This window comes from Ailuropoda melanoleuca, chromosome 2 (assembly GCF_002007445.2).
Source record: "Ailuropoda melanoleuca isolate Jingjing chromosome 2, ASM200744v2, whole genome shotgun sequence".
Classification (NCBI taxonomy): domain Eukaryota; kingdom Metazoa; phylum Chordata; class Mammalia; order Carnivora; family Ursidae; genus Ailuropoda; species Ailuropoda melanoleuca.
The window spans coordinates 170670163-170689274 of NC_048219.1; the positions used below are offsets into that span (position 1 = coordinate 170670163).

The following is a 19112-nucleotide window of genomic DNA, read 5'->3' on the forward strand; positions in this document are numbered from 1 at the left end:
TTTATGTTCTTTCCTGTCTTCATCCCTGAACCCAAGGAAAGTAGTCGTTCTCTTCGGTAAGCTTTCTTTCCACTGAGGAAACCTCTCCGACTACCGCGAAAGTAAGCTTTTTGACCAATGAAGGATCCGTAAAATCTCGCGATACTCCCAGCTCGCGGGAAAGCTGTCATGGCTGCGCCTGTATAGAAGCAGGGGGTTCTGACCTCAGGTGAGTGGATAACGAGTATGGGCGGAGCACTTGGCAGAGCTACACCGGAGACTTCTTGCCTTTTGGAGAAAGGTCTCAGGAGTTGCTTGGGCCTTAACTTTAGGCAGGTGGGCTAGTACTGGGTGGACCAGCGTGGGAAGGATTAGTTCCTAACACTATGAGATCTGGTGATACTGGCTGATTGTATCACCCTCCCAACTCAGGCCGCATGCAAGCGTCACTTTGGTTTGTTGCTTCCTCTCCTCAGCGGTTCTGCTTGTCCCAGTCCTTGTTCTTAAAGTCTGGGTTCGGCCGTTGCTAAATCTTCATGTTAAAAAGTATCCGTAAACGTTAAAACTTTTTCATTGAAGACATCGCCAAAGCAGTGTTAACATAAAATCCCTTTCTTAAGAGGCAACTGTGTGGGAACACTTTTCACCTGAAATTTCACTTTATTTATTTTTTATAATAATCGTCATTTATACACCGATTACTTCCAAAGTAACCTGGCTTCTCTAGGAAGCCCGTATTAGTAGTTTTACCGTTTTATTCGTTAATGTCTCCATAGGTTCCCACTTTGTTGTTTGTTAAATTCATTTCCTTTCTTTAAGTAAAAGTTTTGCTTTAATTTTTATTTCTTTTATAATTCCTTCCCCTACAGGAAAACAAGGTCATGCCTTCTCTTTCACTCCTTGAAGTGGCATTGTATTATACAGACTATTTTAAAGTGATTTGAAAGTGTTTGAGTGAATAGCACAATGAATAACAGAGCAGGTTCCTTTTTATGGAACCTCAGACAATTCAGTACTTTAGTTCCAACAAGCAGAACTATGAGGCTATGCCCTTTGGGATTTTCCAGACCAAAAATTGCTTATTCAAACTGGAACCCAAGAAACCTTCTCTTAAGTGACTTTGGTAATGGAGTGCAGTCATCTATTAGATATCTATTTCAGGATGCCTTAATTTTTAAATCAGGAGACAATTTTCAAACAAAGGGCATAGGCACTGAAACAGTCCTTACAGTCGACAGACTGCTTTGTCCTAGGAGACTGTCCTTTGATTCAAAACACTCTCTTGACCCTGATGATGGATTGAAGAAGATAACAGTTCATCATAAGGCTTCCAATGAAGATGTGCTCAGCAAGGAAACAAAACCAACCCCTGTCAACTATAAAGAACTGTCTCAGGAGTGTAGTTCTCTGAGTGATGTGTTAGATACCTTTTCAGAAGGACCTACATTTCCCAGCAGTAACTATTTTTCAGCAATGTGGATAATTGCCAAAAGGATGTCTGATGACCAGAAGCGTGTTGAAAAACAACTGATGTTTAACCACCCTGCATTTGACCAGCTGTGTGAACAAATGATGAGAGAATCCAAGATCATGCACTATGACCACCTGCTATTCAGTCTTCATGCTATCGTGAAGCTTGGAATTCCTCAGAACACTCTGCTGGTACAGACTTTGCTGAGAGTGGTCCAGGTAAAATCAAAAGGAGACTTAAAGATCATTTTACACGGTTTAGCATATCTTAAAAGAATGAGGGGAAATGGAGATGTATCCTCCTTGGAAGAGATTATCAGTGGAGTAGGTAGTTTATATTTATTTCTGCATATATATGATTTAGAGACCTTAAGGTAACTAGGTCTTTCCTTCCTTTTGCTATGGGAATTTATGAAAGTTTGCACCATTTTTCTTTGCCAGAGATGACTAATAGTAATAAATGAGAGATGCAAAATATACAAGGAAAGGTTGGTTAGTTGAAGGTAAGAGACAAGAGAAGAGGGGAGAACTAAATTTATTGAGTACCTACACTTTTTACTTATCTTACTTAATCCTCTCAGTAGCCCTGCAAGGTCGATGTTTACCTCAGTTTTGCAGATGAGGAAACAGATTTAGTCATATTAAACAACTTAGCTAAACTCAACTAGCTAGTGGATTCATTTATTTATATGGTAAACATTTATTTGGTGTCAGTTATGTATCATTTACTACACTTGTCACTAGAGAGATTTGGGAGATGTGATTCTTGTCCTTATAATGTAAAGGAGAAGACAGATATTTTGTCGGCAATTGCAAAAATAACCAACATTCATTTAATAAGTCATATTTTTACTACATTATAGGCACTGAGCTGAGCCCAAGGGAATATAGTTATGAACAAAATGATGGCCACAAGAGAGCTTTCAGTGCAGTGTAAGAAAAATATAGTCTTGTAAGAGTGTATAATAGACTTCTAACTTAGGAGAAGGCGTTCATGATGGGAAGAGAAGATGGGGAGGAGGATACAGGATTGGTGTTTGAGGCAGAGATATAAGTATATAGTTTGAAAACAGAATTGCCTCATGTAATCCTCAGTGTAGCCTTTTAAAACAGATACTGCTTTCATCTTACTAGTGATTAGGAAATTTAGGCTTAGCTTAAATAACCTGCCCAAGGTTACCTTTCTGTTAACTTCACTATTTGTAGGTCTTGATTTGCTGGGTGAATTAACAAACACCTAGTTCGTGGTAAAACAAGGATTTAGGCTCAGTAGGAGATGATATCTAAGTTGAGTCCAAGGAATAAGCAGCAGTCTGTGAGTGAGAGATTGATAGTGAAGGGGATAGTATTTGAAGAAGAGGATTGCCTGTCCATCCAGAAGAGAAGTTTGGGAGTTTGGGGAGCTGAAAGTAGTTCAGTGGTGCTGAAGTATAGACTGCTGGGGTTGTGTGTTTGAGGGAGAGGGAGGGAATTGTGTAATTGTGGCCGGGGAGGAGGGGTTATGGGTCTAGGGGCAAGATCAGAGGCTGGAAATGGGAGGGGGTGGAATTAAATCATAAAGAATCTTTTATGCCTTCATGAAGAATTTGGAGTTAGTGTGTAGGCATTGGGGATTCATTGAAGTATTTAAAGTGTCGACATGTTCAGCTTTATGATTTAGATCACCGTATGAGTAGAAAACGGACTGGAGGAAGGGTGAAGTTGGGTAGGAGAGCCACTTTCAGTTTCAAACAAGGGAGTCAGTGCCCTGTTTGGTCTCCCTGAAGCACCAGATGTGATGAAGAAATGATAACCCTTTGAAGTAATTATTTACCTTTGAAGGGTGGACATCTCAGACTTCTAAACTCAGTGATCAGAATTAAATAATTTTTATATTTCTTGAAGATGATCTCATATATAGTCCTGTCCTATTATAGAATTAAGTGTATGAGTTTTTAATTTTTTATGTTACTGTGATTTCCATATGTCCTTTATTAAGAATGAATTTTTACTTGTGTGTGTGTTTGTGTGTGTGTTTAAACCACACAATATATCCATGTTTATTTGGTAGACTATATTCCCTATATCGTTTTTTAAAAGTGATTAGAATAAGTCACTACCTGGTTAGTAATGCTTTTACTAGATTTTGGACAGGTATCCACATCAGCAGAACATCTGCATTGGGGAGGTATGGACAGTGGGTATTTGGAGTCAGAATATATATGTATGATTGTGTCTCACTGACCTGTTGGAATGTTGTAAAAACATTTAAGCTAGAGATGAAAGGTCAGTATGTCATTGGTGAATTTGCCCTTCAGCCAAAGGGTGTTTCCTTTCACAGCAGATATTGATGGAATATTGTAAATCGCTATGGAAACCCTCCCATGGGAATGAGACCTTTCTTTTTCTTTCAGCCTTATCCATTTCTTCTTAGTACCTGGTTTTGACCTGAGACTTTGTCTCTTTTTAGTCATGCCATTTTATCGAAAAAGCATATCTCTTTCAGCCTCAGTTTTCCCACCTGTCATGACAACTACTTTCGTGAGGTGCATGAATTGATTGTGATTAAACTGTAGGGCACTAAGTAAGCTGTGTTGTTACTATTAACTTTCTGAATTATGCCCACTGCCATTCCTAGAATCTAGATTAGTGCCTTAACCCAAGAGATTTGAAAGAAGGATCTGGGGCCTGGGGCTCCCCTTGAGACCCAGATAGTGGTGGTAAAATGTGATAGCAGACATGGATCAGAAGACTCACAACTGAAGTCACAGTGTGATACCAGGAAAGGATATAGAGAAATTATAAGAGGGCAGCTGTCTAAGGTTCTTTAGGGATGGACAAATTGCCCCATATGCCTCAGTAGCTCTTATATTACCACACTTGTCTCCATGCTGAACTTGAATCCTAAGAAGAAGTAAAAATAATGTTTGTTAAAAGTTTTTTCAGAAGCAGAGGAATACAATCAATACCAAATGGGTTTTCAGTGGTAATGGTAAATGTAAAAAAATGTTGATACATAAAAGTGTCTATTGGTTATTTGGAAAATTCACTACATATGACATTCTGTTTCTCAAAGATGTATATTGTGGACTGACTATGAATTATTGGTTTGATGCTTAATCATTTAATTGAAAGCTTCAGTTCAGTGCTTTTTGCTTAGGTGAGGTAGTCTACTATGGGCTTATCATCTGCAGTGTTTTTGTAATTCTTTCAATAGGAACGTATCAATGAGTGTGATGAGAAATGTCTTTCAGTTTTGTCAACTCTTTTAGAGGCAATGGAGCCATGTAAGAATGTGGACGTTATTCGAGCAGGATTACGGTAAGTCCTCTCTTGTGCTTTCTTCATGTGGCATTCTGTATTCCGTTTATATCTGGAATCAAAAACCAAAACGAAAGCTGACTTGCCTTATTTGGGTGAGCAGAGACTTTGTTGGTAGTTGTAGTCTTTAATACTTTATTAAACTTAAAATCCTGATTCTGGATCAAGTAAAGCTAGAAATAATGCTTCTTTTAGGGTCCACCATAAAAAAATGTGGGCAACATTGAATTCCAAGTTGATCTTATAACATAGTACTGATGTGGGCTGGGAATGCATTGACATGTATTCAGCTCATAATGGTCATTTGGGCACTGTGTGGAGGTTACATGATGCTGACCTGGCCCAAAAAAGAGCTTGAGTTTTGTCATTTATAAAGTTGATGCAACTGATTTAATGTCATAGGTTAGTGAGAATAATATTTAATTTCCTTTTTCATTGACTGTGCATCGGGATATCTCACTATAATCTCCTGATGTGATTTGTTTGGTCATGATAGCAGAATAATGTGAGAGGAAATATTGCTAGATTGGTCCTCCCTCTTTAACTACTTACATTCCCTTGGGCAGGTAGATTATTTCTGTAGGCTTCATCTTCCTTGCCTAGAAGTAGGAGCTGGACCAAATGACTTCTAAAATAATTCTTCTGGTTTTCAGAATTTAGGATTGTGGTATTTATCGTGTCTAATTACAGGATACTAGCTGATCAGCGAGTCTGGAAAATAGAACGTGTCTTTACATTACAAGCTGTGATAAGATGTGTTGGAAAAGATGCACCAATCGCCCTTAAAAGGAAACTGGAGGTAAACACATTTTGAATTTTCTCTAGTGGGTAAGATTTGAAAAAAAAATATCTTATGACCTGCTATCAGTTACTAAAGTCAGTTTTTTAGGAGGACTTTGTTATGCTTTAGGTTCAGTTTTACTAAAGTGAAATAATAGAAGTAGATTTATATTTGTTTTGTGTATATAAATATGTATATATTTTTAAAGACTTATTTATTTATTTGAGAGAGAGAGAGAAAACATGTGCAAGTGAGAGGAGGGGCAGAGGGAGAGAATCTTCAAGCAGACTCCCCAGTGAGTAGGGAGTCCTGACACTAGGCTCAGTCTCACAGCCCATGAAATCATGACTGAGCTGAAACCAGGAGTCGGATGTGTAACCCACTGAGCCATCCAGGTGCCCCTATATATATATAAATATATATATTTGACCTGGATATCTATTTGAGTCATTTTGTTCAAACTTTATCCTTTTTACTTAAAAATCGAAGTTTAATTTACTTTGCCAGAAATTATAAATTGAAGTTTGTTTTTCTTTAGATGAAAGCCTTGAGAGAATTAGACAGATTTTCTGATTTGAATAGCCAGTACATGTTTGAAGCATTAGCTGCCATGAATTACCGCTCTATTACACTTCTGGATGAATGCAGTAAGATGGTCATAGGTAAGGAGAATTTTTCTTTCACGATTTTTAGCATCTGACCTACTGTTCTGGACTGTATGTGTTTGTTTTAAAAACTTTACTGTTATGCCGACAATAACTGATGATATGATTAGATCTAAATTTAATTTTTGCCTATAGTTTTTTTGTTTTTGTCTTTTACAAAATACAATGCTATTTCTAAAGAAACAAACATATTGAGTGTAGAGTATCTTGGATTTTACATTCAAAGCCATCTGGTAATTTATGTTTGTTTATTTCACTCATTCTTAAAGGTAATATTCATGGGTGTCCTTTTAAAGTACTGATCAGCATATTGCAGTCTTGCAGAGACCTCCGGTACCGTAATTTAGATCTTTTTAAGGGAATAGCAGATTATGTGGCTACAACTATTGACATCTGGAAGTTAAAGCAAGTAAGTTTGTTAACGTTTTAGAATAAGCCTCAGAAACTTTATTTTATTTATTTATTTATTTTTTTTAAAGATTTTATTTATTTATTCGACAGAGATAGAGACAGCCAGTGAGAGAGGGAACACAAGCAGGGGGAGTGGGAGAGGAAGAAGCAGGCTCATAGTGGAGGAGCCTGATGTGGGGCTTGATCCCGGAACGCCGGGATCACGCCCTGAGCCGAAGGCAGACGCTTAACTGCTGTGCCACCCAGGCGCCCCAAGCCTCAGAAACTTTAAAGAAGCACGTCAATTCATTCGACATTCTGGGTATTTCTCTATCAGCCCTATAGCAGTTAAGAGATTAAAATATTCCAATGTTGAAATGACTTTTGAAAAAATAGCCCTTTATCATTTCTGTCTAGGAGTTACCTGTTAATATACCGTTCAATCTTTTTTTTTTTTTTAAAGATTTTATTTATTTATTTGACAGAGATAGAGACAGCCAGTGAGAGAGGGAACACAAGTAGGGGGAATGGGAGAGGAAGAAGCAGGTTATAGCGGAGGAGCCTGATGTGGGACTCGATCCCATAACGCCAGGATCACGCCCTGGGCCGAAGGCAGACGCTTAACCGCTGTGCCACCCAGGCGCCCCCCGTTTAATCTTTTGACCATCTTTCCGGAAGAAAAATTATGTTGTCCAAAGTTTGTTCTTCTGTTTGTTTTTTAAAAGATAATATGGTACTTTGGATAATTAGGATTATTTCTGTCTTTCTGTTTTTCTTTTTTAGACTTAGAATAATAAAAACAGGGGATGTAACAGGCTTATGCATTTTGAAGAATAAAATGTCATTACTTAATGATCATGTCTATCTTCTATTTATGGAAAGTTGTTTTGTTTCTTCCAGAGTAAGAACCTTTAAATTTGGGGGCTGTGTTAGTAATAGAAACATCTAATGGAGCAGCTGGTAAAAACTTCTTTTTGTAACAAAACGCCAGTAATTGTGTTTGATCACGAGGTTCACTTTACTTTGGAGGGCAAGGTGCATATTGAGTTTGCCATGGAAATTGATTTTGGAAAGAGAAATACTAATAGTGAGAAGTTCCAAGAGGGAAATGAGAAGTGAACGGGAAATTTTAATTTAATCACAGTATATTTCATCTCTGTTCTCATTTGTACGACTCGATATTGAATATAGAAATTTTGGAGTTACCTTTTACATGTTTTGAAGTGTCTAGGTTTGGAAGAGAGAATTGTTCAAAACTGAGTTGTTCATTTTGAAAAACCTCAGAAAAGGTATATTTAAGGTAGTTTTTAGAGCTGATGTATGAAAAGCATGTAAGAAAGGATTTATTTTTAAATGAAATGAAGTATGGAAACCATCGTATGCTCTGGTTCTCAGTTTCTAAAAAGAGGTTGCTTATTAACTTAATATCTGATTCAGGAATGACTGGAACAGATTTTGTGAGGAAAAGAGAATTGTTTCTTTTTAGGGAATATTCTCTTCATCCGGACAGTTGTATTGCTGTTTTAATTTTTTGAGATCTAAAAAAATTACTGGTAGCATTCTATAATTATTAAAAAGTTTTCCCTCAATTCATTCTTTTTTAAAGGTTCTCTTTCTCCTCATTTTATTTGAAAACCTTGGCTTTCGACATACTGATTTGATGGACTTGTTCATGAAGAAAGTGATAGCTGACCCTGCCTCCCTGAACATGAAGAGCATCATTTGTATTCTTCATGTGTATTCTTCTCTCAATCACGTCTACAGATGCCAGACCTCAGAGTATGTACTTGCTCTTTTTTTCTTTTTTTATTGCCACGTGACATGCTTCAAGAAAAGGTTACATATCATCATAACCTGAATGCATTATTACAAGGGAACACATCCATGGCCGTCATCTATATCAAGAAATAAGTGTAGTATTCTTTATCGTGAAGTTATTTTTGCGGGGGTGTTTTTTGTGTTGCTTGTTTCTTTGCTCTTTATGTTTTTTGTGTTGCTTGTTTCTTTGCTCTTTGCTCTTTGCTCTTTGCTCTTTGCTCTCTGCTCTTTGCTCTTTGCTCTTTATGCAAAGACTTCATTTCAAACTCTCCTAGTTTATTCCCTCAGCGCCTGAGTTCGTAGTTCAGTTTTGACCCTGACTATTCATTCGGTCCCAAATTACTGCTTTCTGTAATTTTCATTTTTAACAACAATCATGCATTTCCTTTAGTAAATACAGCAGTTCCTCAGACATTCTGGGCTCTTTCTTAGCTCTGCTTTCCACCCAGAACATCTTTTCTCCCTCTCTAGATCAGTTTGAGTTCACTGAAAACGAAAATGTATATAAAATGTCATTTTTTTAGAAGCACAAACTCTGGAGACGTATTGCTTAGGTTTGAATCCCAGCTCTGCTATTCACTAGCTACTTAACTTTTGGCGAGTTACGAATCTGTGCTTCGGTTTCTTCATCTGTTAAAATGGGGAGAAGAAATAAGAGTTATCCCTAATCACATTGAGTCTTTAAGAGGATTAAGTGGGTTAACCTGTGTAAAAGAATTACAGGGTAGTCACGGGGTGGCAGGGACAAGCAAGCCCAGTTCTGAGGGTCTCAGTGGCACGAGTCATAGACCATCTCTTTGCCATCAGGTCAGTGACTTGATCTTAACTGCTTTCTGTCCTTGCGGTTTCCCTCAGGATTCAGATATCCAAAAGAGGAGATCCGATTGTCTGAGTTTGGGTCGCACACCCTCCCTTCGGAGCATGTAACCAGAGAAGTGGTGCCAGGTCAGCTGAGAAGCAGCCGCCGGCTGTAGCCTCCACTGTACTGAAAAACCCCGTTTGTGCTGTGCCTTCCATGCCTTCCCTGCTTGTCACCATCAGAGCCCTTGTGCTTGACACATCTTATATGAATCTCTGGTCGAGCCTTGACACAGATCTGTAATTAATTGTCTATAAGCCTGTCTCTGCTTCTCAGTTGGGAAGCTCTCCAGAGTCAGACCCAGGTTCCTGTTATTCTGAACTTAACACAAGACCTGGCACAGAATAGGCTTCTAAAGGTTTACAAGGATTCCCCCAAATTCCATCTTCCTCTGTTCCCCTGGATTGGTTTTCTTCTGAGGCTCATTCCCATGTACCTCCAGCACTTTCTTGACAAACACTGCCAAGCTGAGTGGTAATCAGAACTCCAGAAACAGCCACACGGCTTCTGTAGTATTAGAACAAACACTGGGTGGTTAGGGAGTTTTCTAGCTCATTGTGGGCATCCCAAGAGACAACTTGGTCCACATGGTTATATCGTGTTCCCTGTTCTTCCAGTCTACGTAAGGAGGCAAGTCTTGGACTTCCAGAGGAAGATAGTAAATGGAGGTACCAAATGAACGCTTTAGGGAAGAGAGAGAAAGGATGATGGTGTCTTCGGCTGCAGTGGCAGAGTTTCAGAGGCAGGCTAACTTAGAGCATTTTGGAAGTTGATTAGCAGAGAGTGGTAGAAAATTTGGCTTAGTACATTAAATATTCACATGTGGTACATTAATCATTTTATTTATGTGGTGGCCTCTGGGAGAGAGGGTGTATTAAATCCAGAGTATGTTCCTGGGTTTGAAACCCAAGAAAGAAAACATTTAGCAGTTCAACTGTCATTTCAGTCCCTTGGTTTCTTCTTGATCTGTACGTAACCACCCGTAGATAATCCCAGATTTGCATCTCTGGTCCTCAGTGTGCTCCTGAACTCCAGAATGACTGTGGCTTGCTTGTGGTCACCGTAGCTCTTCTTCCTCTTCTTTTCCTGCTGCTTCTCTTCCCTTTCCTCCTCCTCCGTCAGTTATTTACTAAAAACTATGTGAAATGATTTTTTAAACCACTTTAATGAGATATGATTAACACGTAAAAAACTGTGCATGTTTAATGTACACAACTTGGTGTACGTCATTATTCTTGATTCATCTTTTTCTACTAACATTCTCTTCTTTGTGTCTTCGTCATCTAAATATGTTTGTTTTTTTAGCCAGAAAACCTATACCAAGCACTTGGGTACTCAGGACAAAGATGAATAAGACACAATCCTTTTTTTTTTTTTTTTTTTAAGATTTTATTTTTAAGTAATGTCTACACCAAACATGAGCTTGAACTCACAAGCCTGAGATTAAGAGTCACACGCCCCACTAACCGAGCCAGCCAGGCACCCCATGACACCATCCGTTTTGCCAGGATTCTGTGTAATGGGTAAGGTAGACACATAAATTTTGGCAATTAAAGACAGCATGAAAATTGGAGTGATAGATTTTATGCAGAATATATGACAATAGAGGTGGGGTGCGCCAGGACGCTAGCCTGGGGACATGGAGCTTCGGGATGAATGCCAAGCAGTCTGCCTGGAGGAGGTGGTACCTAAGCAGATCTTCAAAGGTGGGGAGATAGGAGGTGACCATAGGAAGATAAGCAGGAAAGAAGATTTTGAGCAGAAGGGACACCATATTCAAGTCAGGGAGAAAGAAACAGCAGAGCATGTGCAGGGAAGGACACGAAGTTGGGTGTTACTAAAGCGTGAGGTACAAGAGTGGGATGAGACAATCCGAGAGGTGATTACCACCCAGGTGCCACATGCGGTCGTCTGCAGCCCACCGTTTCTTGCCTTCCTGCTGTCGCTAGGACCTGTTCCCTTCTTCCCACCCCACGGTAACTCCCACAGTCCTGCTTAGCCTGCCGCAGCCTCCCACTCCCTCAGCTGTCTGCTGCTGCCCGTGGGATGTCGCAGCTGCTCTGGGGCCTTCTCCTGTGCAGCCTCGTTGTGCGGGAGGGCTCGCTCCAGGGTGGGCTTGCCGTCGCCCGAAGATGCGCCGCGCTGTGCCTTCACCTTGCCCGCTGCTTGCGGCAGCACGGAGTGTGCACTTGCAGGCCTCCATTTCTTTGCTGGGCTTCACATGATCTTCCGTTTTTCCGTCTTTTCCAGTTGCTGAAATTCTCCTTATCCCCAAAGCTGCTCTGTCTCCTTCCTTTGCTGTGTCCTGTCACGGTACTTTGCATGTTGGTCATTTTTTTCTTACAATACGATAGATAGCTTATGTCCCAAGACTGACCTGGGGTCAGAACCTGCCTGTGCCATTTATTACCATGTCACCCTGGGCAAGGGGCCCCACCTGATTGGATCTTTGCTTTCTTCATCCACGCTTCACTGCTTTGTCATGCTGTGGAACCTGAGTTCTGCATGGTAGGGTTAGGCTTGCAGTTCTTTTAACTCAGCATAGAGAATTTTGATGGGTCGTAAAACTGTGGTGGTGTTCCAGACCTTACAGACATACTCATGGTAAAAATGCAGGAGAATGATTAAAAGGCTCTGGAGCCTGACACCTTGAATTCCAGCGCTTTCTCTGCTACTTCCTGGCTGTTTGTTTTTGGACAAGTTCCTCAACCTCTCTGACCCTGTTTACTCATCTTTATTATGAGAAGAAGAGTACCTGCTGCATAAAGTTTTAATAGTAATTCAGTGAGTCACAGCCTATGAAATACTCTGTGTAAGACATGCAGCGGTAGCTAACTAACATTTATTGAGACTATATATTTATTTTGAGATCAGCCACCTGACCTGAAAGACATGTGAATACTTACTGCCAGTGTGATTTTCTTACTTCCTTTCTTTGGACTCCTTAAAGCCATTGGTTCTCTGGCACCCTACTCTCCCTACCACGACCTTGTCTTCTATTTATATTTGAAAGCTGTCTTCTTTGTTCCCCTGAAGGTTCCAAGAAGTTATGGCTAGTTCTCTGACTGGTTATCTTCACCACATCTCTTCTGAAAATCTGTTGAATGCTGTGTGTTCATTTTGCTTGATGAACCATTTTCCCATGGCCCTCATTAATCCACTTCTCCAAAAGGACGTCATCAATGAGCTGCTGATATCAGGTATGGTGTCAGCATACAGAGGTGACCGAAATGAGCCAGTCCCGCTAGCTAGCTACCTTGTGATTCTGAATGGGCCAGAGTGAGTTGGAGCAGAGTGAGTTAAAACGTGCAGAGCAGATGCTACTGAGGAAAGGACCCAAAATGGTGAAGTCAGAGGTCAGGGCTTCAAACCAGCAAACTATGCAGCCTTCTTTAATGACAGACTCTTAGATATGGAAGGCAAGGATCAGAAACACATCCCTGTTGTTCCTTTCGTTTATACTGTCTGTGCCTGTGCGAAGGCTGTGTGTTCACAGTGTTCTTTATAAAGCCTTGATCAGAGGTGTTTGTATTTCCTAATCCTTACATGTCACCTCTGGAGCCGAGTTCAGTCAGCTTTGGCAGCCCTAATCACTTTGTCACTCCTGGCCCATAATGAGGACACAAGCTCTTAGATCAAGCAGTCAAATAGTTCCCAAAGTAGTGAACTTATTTACTCTTGGAACGAAATTAATTGTTGACTTTTGGTCTTCACTATTAAACAAAGAAAAGCAACATCCGGCTAGATGTACAAAATTCAATAATGTGTCTGAGAATAGAGAAGTTCACATTCTTTTAAAAACAGTGTTAGGAAATTCCGAAGTCAAATTGTGAAGAAGGAACAGCACATGCTAATTTTTTCAAGCAGTGACAGGGAGGGAAACAGCCTTAAACCCAGGAAACGTGGATTTGAGTCCCAGCTTGGGCTTTGGTTTATCATGAGACATTTGAACCTTCCTGGGTGTTGCTCATCATTTAGTGATGAGTTTAGACTAAATTACCTAGAAAGATCTTTTACACTTTGAAGCATTACCAAATACCGGGCACCAGTGTAGGCACTGTGGGAATTAGGGAGACACAGAGAGATTCCTCCTGGTAAGACACAGATCGTTAGAAATACAGGTGGCTTAATACAGTGTCTTAAGCGTGGCATTAATATTTGTTCTTAACTGTATATTTTCTTTCTCTTTTTTTTAGGTGATGAGAGAAATGCTCAAAAGCTTCGTATTTTGGCTGCTTGCCTAAAACTGGATATTTCTTGTCATGTGGCCGAAGACTTGGACCTGCCACCGCTGCTGTCCTCGGCATTATATCCAAATGTGAAGGTGGCAGACGCGCTAAGTAGCCTTCTGGGAGAAGGATACTTCTCAAAACACATACAGTTGCCACACAATTATCATATTGGTATGGGGCTTTCTATGCTTTTCCTCTATTGTATTTTATTTATTTTGCTTTATTTCGGGCAAAGATGAGGAGTTTTCCATGGCAGGCTAGTGGAGCGTTGGCTTCAGAGCTGGACTGGCAGGTTTGGAGTCTTGCTCTGTGCGTGCTGGTGGTGTGTTCGCGAGGGGCTTGCTTCCGTCCCCTTGCCCGTAAGGTGGCAGTAAACGTAGTGCCCGCCTCATAGGGTTCCTGTAAGGAATAAATGAGATGATGCGTGAAAACTCCAGACTAGAGTCTGGCATCTGGTAAGCTCATCGTTTCTTGTGTCTGATGGTGTTATCATTATTGGTAGTGTTAGTATGCATTTTGAAACAGAATATCACTTTGAGCAATGTTTGAAAAATTAATTCTTTTCTTTCAGATTTTGAAGTCAGAATGGATATTAACAGGAGTCAAGTGCTTCCATTTTCTGACGTGGTAACTTCTGCTGCAGATATTCAAAGGTTGCTGACATATATTCATTTACTGAGCTTTCTGAATTTAATTTTCAAAGACTTCTTACTAAATAGCAGTAGCAATGCTAAGACCTATTTGTGCAGAGCTGGTGATATACCATGAGACTTCTCATCCGTGAATCTACTGCTTAGGTGTAAATGCAGACATTCCTTAAACCCAGTGGACTGGAGTTGAGCTGTGTAATGGAGTAGGCGGTTTTTACAGATTAGGTTTTAAAGCAGAGGACTACAGGAAAACTGCATTACCGTGATTGAAACTATCAGTGCAGATGCTTCCGGTCCTGTTGCACACGCCCCATGTTCAGTCAGTCTCTGTGGAGAGGCCCTGCTTGGCCCTGCGGGGCACACACACATGAGTCAGACATGGGTTGTGACCCCAAGGAACTCTGTCCTCATTGCTTCATAGGACATGCTCATAACCGCAGTAGAAGGAGGTAGAGAACGGAAATCTGTAGGACTTCAAACTCCCATCTGTGCCTGCCTTGCCATACCTCAACTCTGTAACCTTAACCCCTTTCTGAATCCATCTAGCTTGTTCCTTGGCCGTCTTTTTCACCGTGACCTCCCTATACATGTTACCCATCTCCCCTGAAAGAAAGACTTTCTCTGTGACCTCTGTGAAAGATAATTTTTCGTTTTCAGGTACTCCACTGTTTGGGCCTGACAATATAGTAGCTGTCAGCCTGAAGTACTGAGGAGAAGTAAGGAATATGAGGATTCCTTTAAAAAATAAAATTTCTCTCATGTTATCTCAGATAACAGCCAAATTATAACAGAAAACAGTAAGGATCCAAAGGTCTTGTTTTTCCCCCAGCCAGCTTAATCTTTCCAAAAGGCTAAGAACAATGAAAAAACAAATTACACCTTCCATGTTTTGTTACACATACAGATTTTATCTCTTTAACAGTCTGGCCTTTCTCTTAGTGTTTTCTTCTTTGTATTTGGTCCCTCCATTCTGCTTTTTAAATGCTGCTCTCTCTGGGAGACAGTATGTACAATGAGAGCATTTGCTGTTTGGTTTATCTACATCAATACTTCCAGTAGCATGAATAATTATATTTAGAGCAGAGATGAACGCTGCACGGGAAGGCCTTAAAATGCTTTCCTATCTGGATATTTTTCTCATCAAGAATACATCCATCCTTACAGACGGTTGAGGGATAATCATGTGAAGCATTCTTAAAAGCTTTTGGTTTCTGTAGCCTTCCTATACTGGAGTATTTGCAGAGGCCAAGTCACAGGAAGTGGAGGACAGTCGGGGCAGGAGGGAGTGGCGCCAACTGCGGCCAGCAGAGAGCGAGACTTTGAAATCCCCCGAGAACGGGAATGCAGCACGATTGTAGATGTAATCTCATTAGTAACGGGTCTCCTTTTGTGCGTTTTCATTTTCAGAGTAGCTGTACTGTGTGTTCCTAGATCTACTTACTGTTTGGATTTAGCCCATCCCAGAGGATTCCTTGCTATGAGATTGCGACATTTGAAAGTAATGGGTTTTCACGTAATCTTGGTAAGAAAAAAATGCAAACACAACACTTTTCAGTTACTAATGTCCGTTCTGCCGGGGATGTTGTGGTTGAACTTGGTTATGAGGACTCTAGAGGAATTGTCAGCGGTGTTGGAATAAGTACCTTAGTTATTTTTTCTTTGAAAAAGAACATTTCTGTGCACGATGCAGTTTCCACTCAGCTGATAACTATTATTTACTAGGGGTTTTATAAGTGCTATGTTTGGTCAACTTTATTCCTTTTTGTTAAGAGGAAAAATGTAAATAATTCATTTTCTTATTTAATTTAAGACCCATGACATGATATTTAATTTCCAGAGTTTCTTAAACAAGGGAAGAAAAGATGTGAATTAAAGCTTTGTTTTCATGAGCTGGTGTGAAGCTGTTGCTGGATGTTTGTTGCTGGGAAAAGCTGGATGGACGTGAGAGGAGAGTTCTTCCTCTTCCCTCTCATACCTCATTTTGATTCTGAGCTCCACAGCTGTGCTTGGCCAGCCTCTCCAGATGTCTCTGTATGGAGCAAGAACCTTATGAATGAACTTATATATTAATGTTGCGATCTATCTAAATGCCACTCATTTGGTCCTGCACATAATGTGAAGTGTGAACATTCTCATCTTCATTGTGGTACTTTCGTATCCAAACACAGATTACGTGCAGATTACTGAGGTTAAGATGGCATGTTTCTCTTAATAGGCTACGATTTAAGACTTTTTTTCCCATAATGGATATTATATGAAATCTCAGGAAGATTATCCCAAGAAAGGAGTTTTGCACCCTATAGAGGGCCTTTAATGTTCTTAGAATTTTCACTGGTAGAGCTTTCTTCTAGTCCATAGTTTTACTAAACATTTAAAATATGAGTAATTATAAGATAACAATTTTTTTTTTTTAGTTTTTTATTATGTTATGTTAGTCACCATACAGTACGTCCTTAGTTTTTGATGTAGTGTTCCGTGATTCATTGTTTGCGTATAACACTCAGTGCTCCATGCAATACGTGCCCTCCTTAATACCCATCACCGGCCTATCCCAGTCCCCCACCCCCCTCCGCTCTGAAGCCCTCAGTTTGTTTCCCAGAGTCCATAGTCTCTCGTGGTTCATTCCCCCTTCTGTTTACCCCCCCTTCATTCTTCCCTTCCTTCTCCTACCGATCTTCCTGCTATTTCTTATGTTCCATAAATGAGTGAAACCATATGATAATTGTCTTTCTCTGCTTGACTTATTTCACTTAGCATAATGTCCTCCAGTCCCGTCCATGTTGCTGCAAATGTTGGGTAATTGTTCTTTCTGATGGCTGAGTAATATTCCATCGTATATATGGACCACATCTTCTTAATCCATTCGCCTGTTGAAGGGCATCTCGGCTCCTTCCACAATTTAGCTATTGTGGACAATGCTGCTATGAATGTTGGGGTGCATATGGCCCTTCTCACTACATCTGTATCTTTGGGGTAAATGCCCAGTAGTGTAATTACTGGATCATAGGGTAGCTCTATTTTTAACTTTTGGAGGGACCTCCACACTGTTTTCCAAAGTGGCTGTACCAACTTGCATTCCCACCAACAATGTGAGAGGGATCCTCTCTCCACATCCTCTCCAACATTTGTTGTTTCTTGCCTTGTCAATTTTAGATAACAGTTGTTTTTAAAAAAACAGTTTGGCTTGATATTACTTTGATATGCTTAGATCTCGAAACTAGTTTTTATTTTACATGTCAGTGTCTTCTTGCAAACTGATGATCTTCCCTTTTCTTTGGTAAGGTCCATAATTGGGAGGTGGAAAGGCTGGAGATGAAGGATGTAGTCACATATTTGAAGACCAAACTCTACTCAACTGAAGCCTTTCTTCCTGCTGATGTCACTCTGCAAAGCACGTGTTAAAGTCAAAGCGGACCTAAGTTCGTAAGAGAATGTCAACGCAGACTCACTTCAGTTGTCGGTGGCATTCACCTGACTGCTCACCGTAACAGAAAGTGTCACCATCGTTAAAATTAGCTTAAGAGTAGAAGAAATGTTGTTCTTGGCATTTTAGAAGGTGTCTCCAGAAGGGTCACTTTTGCAACCATACCTGTTCCCTCTAGGGCCCAGATATCTGACAGATTCGTGGGCCGTAGGTTTTACTTTTGCTCCTTAGCTTTGTTGTATTGAACACTGGTTTCTTGGTTGCGCTGGGCTGCAGCTCAGGTGGCTTGGGCAGTCCTTGTGCTCAAATCTCCACATCTGCACCTTGCCGTAAGCTGTTCTCGGACTCAGGCGTTGACCACATTTTTCAGCGTCGACCGCATGGCAGTTAGCCGGGTGCTCGAATGGCAGTGTGTGTAAGAAATGATGAGGTAGCATGTGCGGAATGGCTGCAGATGGGATCTACATTTGTAGCAGGCGTTCAAGGTGGAAGTAGTTCGTGGGCCGCACGGAGAGACGCACGGAAGAGACCGTGCAGAGATGGCAAGGAGTCCGAAGTTATTAGGCTGTGGGTTGCGAGCATCACTTTTGCCATTGCTGAGGTCATTCCTTTCCCTTCCTTCCCCTCTACCCATCCCACCATTTCATGAAGTCTTTAAGATTAAAGATACAGCTGGACAATGTTGTGAGTTCAGACCTGAGGACTGTTTTTCAATCATGTTTATTCATTTTTTTTTTTTTTTTTTTTTTTTAAAGATTTTATTTATTTATTCGACAGAGATAGAGACAGCCAGCGAGAGAGGGAACACAAGCAGGGGGAGTGGGAGAGGAAGAAGCAGGCTCATAGCGGAGGAGCCTGACGTGGGGCTTGATCCCATAACGCCGGGATCACGCCCTGAGCCGAAGGCAGACGCCTAACCGCTGTGCCACCCAGGCGCCCCTATTCATTCTTTTTATTGAAGTATTTGTTCAGATCTGCGGTATAGCTGTCTACCTAGTGTTTGACTCACTGCGGATGCAGTTGAGTTTCACTCATGAATCTTGAGCGCCATGTTAAGTTGGTATGTTTGTACCTCCATGCAAGAGACTGGATATTTATGTCCCCCCTCCCCACCTTCGAATTCCTTTGTTGAAACCTAACGCCCAGTGTGGTGGTATTTGAGGTAGAGCATTGGGAGGTGATCAGTCCATGAAGGTGGAGCCCTTATGAACTGTATTAGTACTATTATAAAAATGAGACCCCAGAGAACTCCCTTGTGGCTTCTGCCATGTGAGGGCACAGTGAGAAGATGACCATCTATGAGCCAGACGCTGAGTCTGCCAGAGCCTTGATCTTGGACTTCCAGCCTCCAGAACTGTGAGAAATAAATTGTTGTTGTTGGGTAAGCTACCGAGTTGATGGCATTCTGTTAACATCAGCCCGGATGAACTAAGACACCCCAAGTACATAGACCTGCATTTCCTGGACATCTTGCGCTCCGCCAGACCCAGCTAAGTCCTCACACCTATGCTCTCTTTTCATTATCTTAACTCTTTGAGGTGTAG

At 40.8% G+C, this 19112-nt stretch overlaps 1 protein-coding gene across 1 annotated transcript; it reads left to right on the forward strand.

Moving 5' to 3' along the window:
* The first annotated feature begins 74 nt into the window (after positions 1–74).
* FASTKD2 (FAST kinase domains 2) lies at positions 75–18383 on the forward strand. Its single transcript, XM_011226546.3, has 12 exons — positions 75–208; positions 849–1668; positions 4646–4749; positions 5440–5548; positions 6069–6192; positions 6465–6604; positions 8192–8364; positions 12299–12462; positions 13459–13665; positions 14066–14147; positions 15552–15666; positions 17427–18383. The coding sequence occupies exons 2-12, from the start codon at positions 946–948 to the stop codon at positions 17544–17546; spliced, it is 2061 nt and encodes a 686-aa protein (XP_011224848.1). The 5' UTR covers positions 75–208; positions 849–945; the 3' UTR covers positions 17547–18383.
* The last annotated feature ends 729 nt before the right edge of the window (positions 18384–19112 follow it).

What these genes read in the sequence shown, in the direction of transcription:
- FASTKD2 (XM_011226546.3), top strand. Translation starts at nt 946, where the DNA reads ATGAATAACAGAGCAGGTTCCTTTTTATGGAACCTCAGACAATTCAGT. An exon ending in GTTATTCGAGCAGGATTACG is followed by an intron (nt 4,750 to 5,439) that starts GTAAGTCCTCTC and finishes GTCTAATTACAG; the next exon opens with GATACTAGCTGATCAGCGAG. An exon ending in GCCACACAATTATCATATTG is followed by an intron (nt 13,666 to 14,065) that starts GTATGGGGCTTT and finishes CTTTTCTTTCAG; the next exon opens with ATTTTGAAGTCAGAATGGAT.